Genomic DNA, 16,619 nt, shown 5'->3' on the forward strand with positions numbered 1-16,619 from the left:
TATAACTTTGGGTGAATTGACATGGAAACTTTTGTAAATGATTCTACAAAAGCATTTGGGAAAAATTTGTTAGTCATTGGATGAAGGAATCAAGATAAATTTGTAGGCATAATGGCAGAATAAAGAGGACACTATTACCTCCTAGATGTCACTGGGCAAAACCCTGCGTTTACGTTGAGCCTCCAGCCACAGAGAGATCCGATGGTGTTATGTTTTCAATACGTCATGTGTTGCAGTGGTGTTGAGAGCCAGAGCCTTTGAGAGGTGATGCATCAATCCATAGATTAATGAGTCACTGCATGAGTGGCTTTGGTATAAAAGTGAGCACTCTCTGACACACTTGCTCTGTCTCACTTGGGCCACCCTCAGCTATATCCCCACCCAGCATGAAGGCCCTTCTCAGAGGGCAGCTGCTGGCACTGTGTTCTTGGACTTCTCAGCTTCCAGAATGATCAGCAAATGAACCTCCATTTTTCTTTTTTTTGTAATAAGCTACCTGTCTGTGGTGCTGTTATAGAAAAAGAAAGTAGCCTAAGATAGACAGTCATGTCTGTCATGTGACAGCAGAGAATTAGTCTTTGTCCCAAACTATTGTCTTCATATAGCCTTAAGTGCCACACTGAGAGATTAGGTTTATTTATTACTATTTTATCTATCTATCTATCTATCTATCTATCTATCTATCTATCTATTTATTTATTTATTTATTGAGACAAGGTCTCACTATGAGGTTCAGGCTGCCCTTGAACCCATTAGGTAGTCCAGGCTGGCCTCAAATTTGTGGCGATCTTCCTTCCTCAGCCTCCCAAGTGCTGGGATTACCATTAGACCTCACCACACCTGGAAATTTTTACTATTCTAAATATTTCGAGTTCCCGTGAAAAGGTCAAAGTGATCTTGGTGAATTCTACCCTCTGTAAATAAATTTAAGAGTATCTCTCTGCCCCATTCTGGCAGCTTGGTTTATGGTACTTGTTATGGTTTGTGTCTAGATGTCTCCCCAAAACCTCATGCAGTCATGAAATGGGCTTCTCAAGTTTTGATTCATGCATGGTCTAATGCTGGGATTGTGGGTGTGAGTGCTACACCCACCCTGGGGTGGCAGTTTACATACAATAATGAAGGAGGGAAAGAGGCTTGCTGTCTGCCTGCTGCTCCTCCCTTTTTGCTCTTGATGCTTTTACTGTTCGCCACTGCCATGAGCTGTTGCCCTTTGCCATGTACTGTGCTGCCTTGGAGCCAACTGACTATGGACTAAAACCTCCACAAACTGTGAGCTACATACACCTTTCCCTTAATTTTGAGTGTGGGGTATCTTGTCCCAGCAATGAGAGAAAAGTAACCAAGACAGTATTAGCTTTCAAAATTGGCTGTCCATGGAGCCATCTAGAGAGATTATTTTTGAAATATTTGTGCCTGAGTCCCACCCTCAGAAACTCTGACTTGTTATGAGCAGTGCCATGGGCCTAGGAAGTTATGAAAATTCTGCAGGTGTTTCTAATATACAATTTAGGGAAGAGGATTGGTGGGGGGTTCAAAAGTTCTCGTTTTGATCCTAAAGCGGTGGTTCCCAGCCATGTGACTTTAAACCACTTTGTTTGTTATTAATGTCTCTGAAAACACTTTTCCCCTTGCTATTTAAGAGTACAGTACTGTTGTCCCTCAGGTTGTTACAAAAGGTTAATATGATGGCATATATAGTATATGAGCTGTTGAAGGTAGCACAATGATGACACATAAAAATGTTGGAGGGCCAGCCAGATAGCTCACAGACTACAGCACCTGCTTAGACAGGCCCAGGGACTGGGGTTCAACTTTCAGATTCTGAGCAAGCCCAAGAAGCCCATCTCCCTCCTTCCTGGCTCATGTGGTCTCTCCAACCTCCCTGTATACTGACCCGATCTTCAGAGACAGCAACTGTATGCACTGGAATGGGCTGCCAGAGGAGCTTGGGGTTCCACATGCTGGTGCCCAGTGGGGGAAACAGGGCTGCCAGGTTTACCATAGCACTCATCAAAGTCCGGTCAACATCTGTGCTTCGAATGTAAACCTAGAGTTGAAAATCAAGGCAGAAGCCAAATTAGAGGAAATGTGGGGTTTACTTTCTTTCTGACAGGTATTAGAAAAAGAGCAGGATGTTCACACTGAATCCTCAGCATGCTTTTTGGGAATGTCACAAGCACAATGTCTACAATAGGTCAGGTAATGTTAAGAACATACCATGGGACAGAGAAACCTAGTAGGCTAACATTTGAGGTGATAAATAATACCAAGCAAGCAGTGGCCACCTGCCAAGTCATACTATTTACATAGCTACCTGCAGAATTTTGAAATTACTCGTATTCATACATTCTTATGAAAAAGTTTTACAATGAGGAAAATATTTATAAACAATATCTCTGACTGGGTAAGTTAATTAGAAAATAGGCAAAACATTTTTACATATGCAGAATTATTCTAACTCTTTCAAGAGACAAGGTTTCCTTTCTTGCCTCCCCGACTTGCCTGTTCATGTTTATAGGACTCATTCAAGAATTTTCCATATCTTTTCCTCAAATATGCTCCAAGTTCATAATGTTGTTTCATTCCCCGCTATAGGAAAAAAAAATGTAAAAATTAGGAAAAGTGTGAATCACATTACCATAGAAACTTGTGTCATTTCTCTTCATTGTATATTGTACATTGGAATGAACAAGGCATGCTTCAATAGTTCCACCTTAAAATACAAATTTAAATGAAAACAGGAAAGGAAAGTAGTGATTCTGAGTCAGGACTCTGACTTTCTGAGAATACATACCTACTCACCTTTGTTAGCACTTAATAGAGACTTGCGCTAAACGTTCGTTTGACAGTTGGTGATTGACCCAATTTAAGTATATGGTTCATCTCTTTTCCTTCAAGTGAGGCAGATTAGTCTTGGGAAAGCAACTAAGATGACTTTGTTCCCCAGTTCTGCTTCTCTGCAGAGGCTTTCAAAAGTAGGGCTTTTTGTATTTACCAAAGCTCTGCTAACAGGGACCTCAGCCAGTATAGGTGCAGTTAAGAACTGGACTGCACAGCAGGAAGGTAGTGGCAAGGTCAGGAAAGCAAAGCTCCTGTGTATTCGCAGCCTGTCCCTCTCATTCGCACCACTGCCTGTGCTCTGCCTCCTGTCAGAGTAGCAGAGGCTCGGGATTCTCACAGGGTGAGAACTTCACTATGAATGTTGCATGCTAGGTTCCTAGGCTGCATGCTCCTTATGAGACTCTAAGGTAATAAAAATAAACTGCACAATGAAATAATAATGGACATAAGTGCATGATGAATAAAACGCTCCTGAACCATCCTGACCTGTGGAAAAATTGTCTCCTGTGAAAGTGGTTACTGGTATCAGAAAAGTTGGGGACTGCTGGCTTTCAGGAAGCTCCAATTTCAACCTATCCAGCTGATAAGAAATAAAATTCCAATATCATCATTTTCCAAAGAGCTATGATTCCCCAACCCTGAGGATTCATGCAACTTATTAATTGGCAGACTTTTTCTCCTCTTTTTTCAAATGAAGCCTGGAAAACTCATATGCTTGCCTTAATGTCTTTTTTCAGTTCTTTTCAGGATTTTTAAACTCATATATTCTATCGTTCACATACATCTATCACGCTTAAATAAAGGCAATAAGACTAAAAAAAATCTATCAAAACAAACAATTCTGCATGTTTTACCACCAAGACTCATCAACAACTTTAACTGGACATCCCCAACCAACCTGAGTGAGTTGACCAAATCCATCTGGCCATGCGGATTCCTCAATGGGATCATTAGGAAAGGTTTCAATAGGACTTCTGTCTCCGTGCCGAAATACCTGAAAATAAATATGCCCCAGTAAGGTCACAAATGTCACTTGGGTGTTTTGCTTCTGTTTGTCAGTTAGAATTTCTTCTAAACCTCTGGCTCTCAGCCTTTGATGCTCCCTGGAATCACTGGGGGAGTTCCAGAAAATTCCAAGGATGAGATTCCATCCCTAGTAATTTTGAACTTATTAGCTTGGGATGTGCTAAAACTTTGGGATTTTAAAAACCTCTGCCAATGCATCTCCAGCTAAGTATCACTGTTCTGGGCTGAGGATGTAGCCCAGTGGCATAGTACTTGTGTATAGTTATAGTTGTGTCTAGATGTCCCCCCCAAAGCCTCATGTGGTTGTGATGGGGGCTTTGTGGAGGTGGCTGAATCTGGAGTTTGTGACTGGCTCATTATCTAGTGCTGGACTTGGCAGTGAGTTCTGCACCTGCCCTACATACAAGATGAGGGAGAAAAAACAGCTTGCTCTCCCTCCCCCTTTTTGCTCCTGCTGCTTTTGCTGTCTTATGCAGCCATGAGCTGTAGACCCTCTGCCATGCCTCCCTGCTTTGGAGCCAACTGATTATAGGCTGAAACCTCCACAAACTGTGAGCTAAATAAATCTTTCCTTCTTCAATTTTGGGCCTTAGGTATTTTGTCTCAGCAACAAGATAAAAGTAACAAAGACCACTTGTTTAGCATGCCTGAGGCTCTGGGTTGACCCCCAACACTGCCAAATGAAAACAAAGCCTATTGCTGTAAGCTCGCTAATGGCCCTCTTGTATTTGAAGTAGTGCTAGAATCAAAATAATTAGCCAGTAGAAGGTAAGTGATGTATAAATGGAGCTAGGTTTGTGCACTGGATATGGTAGGAAGCAATACAAGCTTACGTAATTGCCTGAGTGCAGCCAGACTTTGATGAGAAATACTCATTCCTTAATTACCATTACAGTAATAATAATTTTAAAATGTATAGGAACTAAAAACAGTGGCTTTTAAGTGACATGTTCATTTGTGACCATTTTGAGACAGCCATCTGTTAATTTTTAGGAAGTTCAAGGTAAAGAAAACACAGATAGGAAACTTAGGTGAATTAATTTTCAACACTTTCATAACATACATGTAGATAAAGCTACTGTCATTGCACATTTGTCTTTGAGGAGAATGATATGAACTTTTGAAACCTTGTGATTTTAATTCTTAAGGGCTTTCAGAATAAAACACTGAGCTAAACACAAAGCTATTTTACAAGCAAAGGATAAAGAAAGAAAAATATTCAAGAAGTGCAGGATAGTTGATGATAACACATTTGTCTATCATGAACTAAACCTTGGGTTTAGTCTTAGTATCATCAGTGTAAATTAAACTTAAACAAACAAAATGAGAAGTTCATGACAAAGTTTACACTGATGTGGGCAGTTTTTTTTTTTTTTTTTTTCTTTTTGAGACTAGGTCTCACTATGTAGCCCAGGCTGACCTTGAGCTCCCAGAAATCCCCCTGCCCCAGCCTCCCAGTTGCTGGGATAACAGGCATGCACTTCCATGCCCAGCTAGCAAGTATTTTTAATAGAGAGAGGGGGCTGCATAACATTTTGCTTTAGCTGAGGTTACCTGTGTCTGTCACTTGTACTACTGGCTAAGATGTGCCATTGGAATGTAAGCCAAGACAATTACTCTTTGCAACTATTTTACTAACAGTTCCATGGGCACCAAATAAGGAAGAGTCTCAAATTTTAGTCATCTCTGAGAAGGGATTCTATGACAGTGAGCCTTCTATTAACACCTAAGTTGTCTTTGGCATCTAAGGAAAACTGATCTTTTGACTTACTAAACAAGTGAGATATTAAATCCTCAGTAGAACAGACTGCAGAAAACAGAGGGACAACTGGGTGTGGTGGTGCACACCTGTAATCTGAGTACAATGGAAGCTGAGGCAGGAGGATTCCCCAAGTGCAAGGTCAGCCTGGACTACACAGTAAGTTCAAGCTTGAAACCTAGTGCGCTCCTTTCTCAGAAAAAGAGAAAAAGACAAGACAGAAAAAAGATGAATAATGCTGCAGTGGATTTAAAACGCTGCTCTGTCAGTTAAGGAGTGATGTGGTCAAAGGTTCTCCAGGCAGGAAGTGTGTTCCTACTTTCTAGGATTTCCTTGGCTGTGGTCAGTAACTGCAAAGGTTAACTATTAATGTGCTTCTGTGTACTCTCAAAATACACTGAGACTGTTTACATCCTAAGCAACTGTGCACCATACATTCCGAGATCTGAGCAACAAAAGTTGTTATTTGGTTTCAACAGATTAGTAAACCCACATTGCTTTCAGGGGTTTCTCAGCTTTAACAATGTTGACATTCTGGGCTGGACAACTCTTTGTGGTAGGAGCACTGCAGGAGGTTCAGCAGACCTTAGCCCCTACCCACCAGCTGCCAGTAGCTCCTGTTGTGACAACAGAAAAGGCCAACTCTCCCCTCTTTTTCTTTATGAAGTACCACTTAAAAATATGGTCCATGTTGCTTCCAAATCCACCCCAGGGAAAGGCAGGCTCATGTAAACCTGATGGTGTATCTTCATCCATCTTCTTCACTGCATGTGGCACCAAAGTCAAAGATTCGGCTCTTCCCCAGAGTTAAAATGGCCATGAAAGGTAAGCATTTTGAATTGATTCAGGACACTGAGGCAGACAGGATAATGAAAGGGAACTTCTAGAACTGCATCAGGAAGTGGCAAGAACAAGATAAGTGCGTTCAGAGTGAAGGGGAGTACTTAGAGGAGGATCAACGGCGATGAGTCTTTACTGAAATAAATTTTAAAAAATTTCAACACACACCATATCCAATACCCCATATCCTCAACTGGTGCCTGGAACAGGGTAAAACACACAAGAAGTCCTGGGTTGGGTCTTATTCTTCCAGGTGTTCTATGGCTTTCCTGCCAGCTCCACTTCCAGGCTTTTTAAGTTCATCCTCAGTCGTCAACAAGGTGTGCTCTCTGAGCTTCTTTGCTTTTCTTTCTCTTTCCCACCCTTTCCCTCTTTGCTCCATTTGTGCCACTGCTTCTGAAACAGTGAGTCTGTGTCCGCACTAGCCCAGCCATCATGTCATCTTTTGAGGTTTGGAACCTGAGACACACCATAAACTTTGGGCAGACTCTAGTATTCCTAGAAGGGACCTTGGGTCTTGATGTTAAACTCTCCCTGTTTTACTTTCACTAAGTCTTGGAAAATCTCCTAATGCACAAAGATTACCATGAATGAAAGCCCATTTTATTTTGTTCTTTGAGAAACTGAGAAAAAAATCTAACAATAAAAACCCAAATGTAATAATAATTAAGAAGTAAAATGGGGTTGGGTATGGTGGCTCACTCATATAATCCCAGCTACTTGGGAGGCTGAGGTGGGAGGACCATAGGCTGGAGGCCAGCCTGGGAAATTTAGGGAAACACTGTCTGAAAATAAAATACAAAAGATCTGGGCATACAGCTCAGTGGTAGAGCACCATGTTCAATCCCTAGCAAAAAACAAAAACAGACTGGATAGAGAATGAAGGGCAGCTGACTATCTGTAAAAAGAATTAATATGATAATAACATTCTGCACTCATCAGTGAGGAGGCTGGGACAAGACCAACAAGATTTTTATCCAGGGCTCAGGAAAGACAAGAAGCCCACAGGAAAGAGAAGTGTTGAGAACTGCATCATCTTGCTCTCAAACTATAAATCTAATAGAAAAGCCCTGACTTTCCCATCCCTTAGGTCAAGTTTCGAACCCCTATTTTATCAATGACCAGCTCGGTGACCCTGAGAAAATAGTTAGGTTCTGCACACTTCAATTTAGCTCTCTGTATAATGATAAAACCATTATTTACCTACCACACAAGAGCTACATGAGCATTAAATGTGAAGTATACGTGTAAGGACATCAGTACCGTACTGAGCACACCAGAATGCATTCCACATATGGGACTTGCTATTTTTTTTTTAACTCTTTTAGCTTCCTTATTAACTTTGTTACATAAAACATATATATTCTCATATCAACATCTTTGTCATGAATAAAGGCAACAAAAATAAGGCACTAGCAAGATGTGCTTCACATAAACAATCACATAATGATAGGAAGTCTAGATCCTTATAAGACGAAAAAGGTTAGGATGCAAAATACGAATAAGCATTTTTACAAAATATACCCAAATGTATGCACACAATATACTTACGATATTGCTCACTTAATTTCTTTTATGATGCATAACTTCTTAACCATTCACTTGTAAAATATGAGTATCAACATGACATCCAAATCACGTTTATTTTCACAATATCAAGGCTAAACTCAAACAAGCAATTTCACTGACTGTGATAACTATTTCAAAAGTAAGAGACAATCTTAGTATTTTTAACACCCTGAACATGGTCTGCAAAAAAAGGGTGTATCATTTTACTACTTTTTGAAGGCCATGTCCCAACGTGCACTTTCATGCAGTAAGTAACAAGAGAGCTAACAGATACACCACAGAAAATAATGCCTGTCTATGTAAAGCATGTGGGTGGGCTGGGTTCTTTCTACTTCCAACAAGCCTATGAAGGCGGCCACCAGCATGGAAGCTCACAGACCTCATGCAAGGGAAATACTAAATTAGCCACACACATCTGTTAGACAGCTCCAGGTCCCTGCTTCTAACAGTGTTAGTACACCTATTGAATACAGCAGGTCATTTTAAAAAACAGAAACAAAATTGGAACTAAATGCTTTTTGTGAATATAATTTCTGTAATTAAGGCTTTCTTAATTACAGGTCTTAGGCATATGAGCTATACAAACGTACAGTAGTGCATATTCCAAATAAAGATTTTCTTCCTAGTATGACATGATGAAATTGCTGTCTGAGTAAAGATATGCTAAGGCCTAAGGCTGTAAACACTTTGAAAGCTGAACAGCTTAGTGAGAAAATTACTTAGTGAAAAGATTTAAAAACATGTATCATCTGATAACAAACCCCTGAACTTTCAAATCTGCATGCAAGAATATATTTACATCTTCAATGTCTAAGAACGGCACAAGTTTTATGTAAAAAAGCAGCAAAATTTTAAACCCACCAATTTATTGAAAAAGCCATTATATTTAATAGAAAAAAATGCTTCTCAAGATGTTGGAAACAAGTCACAGTGGAGACCCAAGTTTGGTTCTGAGTATTTCTCCCTGGATTATAATCCAGGAGGAGCAGCTGTTCTGTGGCTGTGGGGAGCAGCAGTATTTGAGGGACTGTGTAAACTGGTCTCCTTGTACACAAACCAAACATTTCCTCCCCACAGTATCATATTCAGGAAGCCAAAGACCACAGACACACTTAGGGAGCCCAGACTTGTCACAGAGGCAAAATGACACTCTACTTGTGGCTGTTTACACGGCAGAAGTTCCTGAACAATCCTGGGACCTGGAGCTACTTTAATATCTGTAAGAGTTTTAGCCCAGGCTGAAGTGCTCACCAACCACAAAAAAGTGGCAACAATAGTAACAACGAAGTCAATCATGGGAAGTTTACGACTGTCCCTGCGACTGTCCCGGCACAGGTTCCACAGGTTCACGTAACCAACGTAAAGCAGAAGGGCAGCAGTGCAGTACAAGAATACAAAGACTGCAAATATGACATAGAATTGTGCAGAAGAGGAGTAATCTCCTATGAGGACATGATTTTTCCACTCTATATTACACACACTTGAAGATGACTGAAATGATGCCTGATTCAACCTGAATGGATAACCAAAAGTAGCTGCAACAGATTTATTTCGAGTCAGTTTAGGACAACCCACAAGCATTTCTGTTTTGCCTCTAAAATCTCCACAGGTGGCAAAAGAGAAAATGGTAGCCATCCACTGCAGGACCTTGATGAAGCCCAGTGGCTCCTTGAGCAGGACCAGGTTGAACTGGAAAGTGGACATCCTCTGAGGAAAGGAGGAGAAAGAGTGAGGATGGCAGGGCTCAGTGGGACTCACTATTATATTTGTTGCTATTGCTATTGTTATTATAGCGTTTATATGTTTAACTTGGCTACTGTATGTATTTACTTTCTACTGGCTATAGTTGGCATCACAAAAAGAGTTTACATCAGGTAACAGGCAAACAGAAACGCAGCCCTCTCCTTTAAGAAACACTTTTATTATTTTCTAATCATCTATTTCCCACTTCTGTTTAAATGAGAACAATAATTAAGAGCTGGGTGTAGTGGCACACTCCTGAAGGTTCAAGGCAGGAGCCTGGCAGGTTGAGGCTGGAGGAGCAAAGGTTTGAGCTCAGCCTTGGCAGCTTGGTTACCTAACTCAAAAAGGGGGCAGGGCAGGAGAGCTAATTAGTGTGAAGGTCCAGTACCCCCCCACACGTGCGCGCATGTGCACACACACACACACACACACACACACACACGCACATGCACACTAATGGACTATTCCTTTAGATTGAGGACACTTTGGCATAAAGTACCTACACTGGCAATTTGGTTGGCTGAAATATCTGAGCAAAACAGAAGTTTTAGTTCACTTCTCTGGAAATTTGTAAAATACATGGGGACAGAACAGGAGATGCTTGTCTATGCAGAACAGGAGCTGTTCCTCTGGGTGGATCTCCTACCATGGCTTAGTGCCCAGCAAGCATCTTGAATGAACCTGCAGGTCTCCAGAGACAATCATGCTATGCCTTGGCTCAGGTGACCACAGAGCCACATAAGATGGAAGAGAGCTGCCAGGGCCGTCAGTGAGCTGATGGTTCATGTCTCCAGTGGGTTCTGCTGGCTGTCATTAAGTCGGGTCATCAATTCCGTGCCATCAGAACACCTGCAGTCTAGGGTCTTCAGTGTACAGAAGATAAAACTCTTGCTTGCTTCTTATTACCCCTCATTATACTACAATAATATTAGAGGCCTCAAGGGCAAATTTGAAGTTCAAAATACCAATAGTAAAATATCTGGCATCTGGTAGAGGCTCACAACTCATTAGCTATAATTTCTTTTCTACTTTAATGGAATTGGGGAAAAAAGAGGTTTACAAATCTGAGAAGTTCATGCCTCTGATCACAGGCATTCTTCAAACATGAGCAGCAATAGAGAAGGCAAGCAAAAGGGCAATAATGGGCTTTTCCAGCCTTGTCATGAAGGACGAGAGAGTCAGCGGGAACAATCTGTCTAACCCTTGGAACCACATTTGGAATGTGTGTTTCTCCAATTTGTATTAGGTCAGATGTTCAAAGCTAAGAACAAATCCTCTGAATTTAAAACAAAAGATGTGGGCCAGGGAGATGGCTCAGTAGAATAGGGGCTTCCCTGGCAAGCACAAGGGTCTGAATTCAATCCCCGCCCCCCCACCAAAAAAAAAATAAAACAAAAGATGTATAACTACTTCACCCTTTTGAGACTAAAGAGAAGGAGACACAACTGACATGTCAATTTTTTTTTTTTAAGAAAGCATCTCTCTATATATTTCAGATTGGCCTTGAACTCACTATGTAGCCTAGATTGGCCTCAAACTCAGGGTGATCCTCCTGTATCAGCCTCCTGAATGCTGGGATTATACACATGTGTACATACTGACATTTTAATTAACTGCATATGTGAACATCATAAAACACACACAAGAGGTGTGTTACTACGAGTATAATAATGGTAATTACAACGTTCAGAGCATACACCAAAAAAGCTCAGAAGTACTTTCTGTGTATTAACTCAAGTAAGCCTCACATCACCTCTTCAGGTGCTACTCTCCCCATTTTTACAGTGATGGAATTGAGACACAGAGAGATCAAACTACTCGCCTAAAATCACACAAGTAGAAAGGGGTTGGACTGGCATTCAAACCCAGGTTGGCTGAGGTTTGGGCCTGAGCTCTTAACTACTATGCCACTGTGTAGAAGAGTGGTGGAACTTTCTTTTTTTTGCCATAATTTTATTGATAAACAAATAGCAATGAGACAGTTCCAAATCAAATCGGTAGGACAGTTTCAATAACTAACACACTGCATATATTCTTCTTAGTGGTTAATTGCTGTACAAGATGCAGACTCGACATCCTATTTACAACCACCATTAGAATAAATCATTCTATTCATTAACAGAATGTAACTATATATCTATCCTAACCACCCTGAATACACAGATACAAAATGGACTTTCATCTGTATACCCTTTTTTGGTTAAGTTCCGTTATTTGAATATTATAGGTGTGTAAACTCAACAAAATATTCTAAAAGAGTCCAGTAGCCCATAATAGTATTGGGTCTTCCGATTAACTGGAAATGTCAGAAATTGTTGACCTGAATCCCCCACAGCTCAACATAACAGATTGGCTTTATTTCTTATATTTCGTTTTTATACTTTCCTTCTAGACTTTCTCTGATGTTTATACCTCATATCTCTTTGAAGGTTTTCCAGTGTTTATTGACCTTTATGTACCTTCTCTTTATCTTGTCATCATGTTTTCATTGATCTGAATCTGACACAAGATCCTGCGTGTTTTTTGTCTTTTCTTTCAAGTTCACTTTGATCCATAGGAGTTTTATTTTCACAATTTAAAAGTAGTAGCCATTCTTTTCCAATTCTACTGCTTTCTAGTCCAATCTAGTTCTCAACAATGCTTCCTGTGGACTGTGGTCATAGCCCTCTCTGTTCTCACCTCCAGCCTCTCTCTGCCCAGTCATCACAACTCTGTCACCCCCAGGACCAAGTAAGTGAAAACTCATGGGTGGGGATCCCTACAGCACAAACAAGCTAAGTCGTTAGGCTAAAGTCTAGCTTATGATAATTTTCTGAAACCTTTGGCCTTTCACTGTTCTCTCCACATCTCACAGGTAGCCTCGCACACTGATAAGTTCTGTAATAATGATTGACCGCCTAGAGCTTTGAGGACAGTAGAAGAAGCAGGTGAAAAAGGCAACTAGTAGAGAAAAGTTCAACTCAGAGGGACAGAGGTGGCCATGATTTAGGAGAAAGGAAAAATGGGCAGGTATTGTTTAAAGGGTAAGGAGTTTCAGTCTTGCAAGATGAAAAGGTTCTGGAGATGGATGATAGTAGACAGCATAACATGTAAATGCATGTGATACCATTGTACTGGAAACTTTAAATGATTAAGATGCTACATATATTTTTTGTTATTTTAACCACAATTTGAAAAAGAAGATACTTAAAGTCATCTAGAGTTTATACAAAAAATTAGAAAGCTTCCATTTTAGACCAGTGAGTCCTGGTAGCACCTCAAATGTGAATCACAGTTCACATTTGCACATGTAATCATATCATTTGATCTTAAATACTACTTTGTGAAGTAGGAGGCATAGTTATCATTGTTACCCCAACTTCCAATTTGGGACACTTGAAACTCAGATATATTATTAAGTGACATGTGTCTGGTCTAAACCTGGCCAGTGACGGTGGAGCTTGAATTAATGATTGTTCAATGTCTTCCTAAATCTGATTTGCAACTTCTATTCTGGAAAATAACACTAGAAAATCCATAATGGGATTAGATGGTCAGCTTGAGACTAGGTGTGAGAAAGAATGTGAACCATGTGATGGCATCAAGAACGAGAATGTGATTCGTCATCCCTTTCTCTATGAAACCCTAGTAGAACGAGATGGAGTAGTTTTTCTTTTGGTCTGAAATCACTTTGTGGTTTCACCCTGGCATACGGGAGAGATGATGCTTTGCAATGACCTTTCCTCATTTCTGGTGGAATAATCTAGTACATGAGATTGCTTCAAAAAAGCCATGTGGGTGTGTGTGGGAGATGAAGGGGCATACAAAAGAAACAGGATTGGCCCTGAGTGAAAGTTGTTTAAGCCGGTTGATGGGTACACTGGGACTCAGTACACCCACTATTGCCTCTCTGTAAAGTTAAAAACAGAAATTCTCTGAGCTCTCTCTGGGGGGCGGGGAGGGAGAGCTGGGTGCCATAGTCACTTTAGGAAACAAGGTACTAGATCTTTAGAGATCCTTAGGTCCTTTCCTTGAAGGCCTCAGAGCCTTTTTTTTAAAAATTTATTTATTTATTTATTTGTGTGTGTGTGTGTGTGTGTGTGTGTGTGTGTGGCCAGCTCAGCCCACCGGGGGGCGGGGCTGGCTGGCATGTGGTGCTGGGGGATTGAACTGCAGTCTCTGTGCTTTGTGAAGTTTGTTCTAAGTAGGTGCTTTAGACCACTGAGCCATCTCACCAGCCCAGAGCCTTTTTTTTTTTGGAGAGTTTCACTATGTAGTTTAGATTGACCTTGAAGTTGCTATGTAGCCCAAGGTAGCCTCATACTCACTGCTCTCCTCCTAAGTGCTGGGATTATAGGCATGTGCCACCACATGCAGTAACAGTGCCTGTTAAAGACTAAGGAATGTTGATAGAGACCTTTTAGCACAATATGCCCTATTTTCTGTTCCAAAGTTGACTTGACTTTGGAAGTCAATTTTTTTTCCTCAGGTAGCACCTATTAATAAGTAGTTCCCTGTAATACCTGCTCACCTATAATCCCAGCACTTGGAAGGTGAGGCAGGAGGATTGCTGCAAATTCAACATACCTTGGGCTACTCAGTGAGTGCAAGCACAGCCCAAATGACATAGTGAGACTCGGTCTCAAAAAAATAAACAAGAAAAACCCAAACCCCAAAGCAAAACCAGAAATCATCAAACCAGGATTCCAAGGGATGCACTGTGGTGACTGCTTAGATACATCATGGTGTACCAGGTGTGGCAGCGCATGCCTGTAATCCAGCTCTCTTGGAGACTGAGGCAGGAAGGTTGAAAATTCGAGCTCCACTTGGGCAATTTAGTGACTCAGCAAGATTTTAACTCAAAAACAAAATAAAACAAGATGAAAAAAAAAAGAGTTGGGGACATAGTTCAGTGTGCAAGTGCCGGGTTCAATCTCCATTTAGGCCCTCAACCCCCAAAAGATCGTGTTGTGACTATCCGTAGGCAGGAATAAGAAGCAAGAACAGTTTTCTGTTCTTTCTGACAAGAACAGGTTTTTTTTTTAGAGTTGGATAAGGTTTATTTTTCTTGGATCACAGAGGAAAAGCAAGGAAATCATCTACTGAACCTAAGTTAGACTAATTTAGTAAATCTTCCAGGGACCTCCGAACATTTCTGTTTTCTGAATTATAGGCACATAGCAGACTATATCTAGTGATTAGTGGCATGGTCTGTATGTAGGTCAGACAGCTTGGGTTCAAATTTGGTCTTTACTGCTCCAGCTGTGTGACTATGAACAAATGGCTTAATTACTCTATTTCTCACATCCTTATCTATAAAATAGGGATAATAAGTTTGTTTCTTTAAAAAAAAAAAAAAAACTTTCAGAATGATTGCCAGACTTAGAAAATAAAAAAATAGGATGCCCAAACATTGTATGGGACATACTTTTACTAAAAATTATTTTCTTCTTATTTGAAATTTCAACTAAACTAGTTGTCCTGTGTTTTTTCTGGCAACCCTACTTTATAGGCCCTCTGAGAGAATTATGCTACACAATCCATACTGAACTCTCAGAACAGTGCTTGGTATAGTGTAAGTACCTTGTCTCCTTTCCTTTACTCTGGTTCTCCTAAAATTTTTCCAAGTATTTTCCTTGGAAATTTATAATTTAATCATTGAAGCAGGGATCTCAGAGCAAACTAAATTGGTACAATTTAATCATTCAAAGTCAAGCATTCTCTATAATCAATAAAAGAAAAAATTATCTTCTGGCTTCTGTCATGAAAGTTTGTTTCGTTCAGGGCCAGGAAGTTATACTACATTATCCTTCATTTACCTGCATTTAATGGAAGGAGACCATGGAAGGGAAAGGTAATTAATATTAGTTCCAGACAATACTTGTTGATGTTTTAATTCCAAGATAGCTACCTTTGCGTTTTGGTTTTCCTTAATTTGTAGTCCCTGAATGCACTTTAATCCAGAGTGGAGAGAGAAAAAGGAAAATCACAATTTGATAGTCAAGGGAGGTTGGGGGAAGTTGGGAACAAGACACAGAGGACAAACTCTACCTTATACAGTTAACTGGAGGTTTTTATGAAATCACAAAGAATTGGCCGCTCAGCCAGTGTGCCCCAGCTCTCAGTATGACAAGTATAGCAAGCGCAGGACAGTTGCCATGGCACCATGTTTTGTTTCTATAGAACATGTTTGCAAGGAAATCATGAAGTAGAGTCACCTATGGAAGGTTTATGACATGAAGCTGTGTTTGCAGCACAGAAATCTGATGGCTGCCAGATCTTTGGTTTATAAACTGATGATATGTTTCTCTGTTTCTTTTTTTTCCTCTCTGTTGTTGTTGACTCATGACCTACTAAAGATTAACTGTACTAAGAATGGAGATGAACATAAACATGATCTGTAGAAAATAAAGACAAAAGTTCTGAATACACCAAGTTGAGAAAAACAGGAACTTCTTGTTTAAGTTTTAGGTGAAAGGCAGTATTCTTCCAAATAATAAAAAAATAGTGAATATTCTTGCAGAAAGAAAGTTTGCTTGTTAATCACTCCACTTTCATTGTACCAGATAAAACATTTAGAGATGAGAAAAAGCCCTTCACACACATAGAAACACAGAAAAAGCTATACATAGAAAATCAAAGATTTCCTGTAATACAAAATTACCTTTACTTTGTAAATAGTTTCCGTATATTTTAAAACAGTGCCAACAGTGTATTTATTTTCCCAACATGATCCATGCATTCATCCCTGTCCATTTTTCTTTGACTTGTCACACATGTCATGGGTAGGCACAGCCACGACTTCAGTGATCAACTAGATCTATGTCAGTCTATTTCTCAAAAATTCTGTTTAGTTTCT

At 40.2% G+C, this 16,619-nt stretch overlaps 1 protein-coding gene and 1 pseudogene across 1 annotated transcript in view; both read right to left on the reverse strand.

The window, feature by feature from the left end:
* The window catches only part of Acpp (acid phosphatase, prostate), a 52,494-nt gene that overhangs the window by 35,142 nt on the left and 733 nt on the right, over positions 1–16,619 (reverse strand). Inside the window, exons 2-4 of the mRNA XM_004625018.2 lie at positions 3,743–3,838; positions 2,506–2,592; positions 1,898–2,050 (exon numbers count right to left, since the gene is read on the reverse strand). Of these exons, the coding sequence (XP_004625075.1) occupies positions 1,898–2,050; positions 2,506–2,592; positions 3,743–3,838 (336 nt within the window). The remainder of the gene's footprint in view (positions 1–1,897; positions 2,051–2,505; positions 2,593–3,742; positions 3,839–16,619) is intronic.
* On the reverse strand, positions 9,008–9,742 carry LOC105743886 (annotated as a pseudogene).

Source organism: Octodon degus, unplaced genomic scaffold (assembly GCF_000260255.1).
Source record: "Octodon degus isolate 3935 unplaced genomic scaffold, OctDeg1.0 scaffold00008, whole genome shotgun sequence".
Classification (NCBI taxonomy): domain Eukaryota; kingdom Metazoa; phylum Chordata; class Mammalia; order Rodentia; family Octodontidae; genus Octodon; species Octodon degus.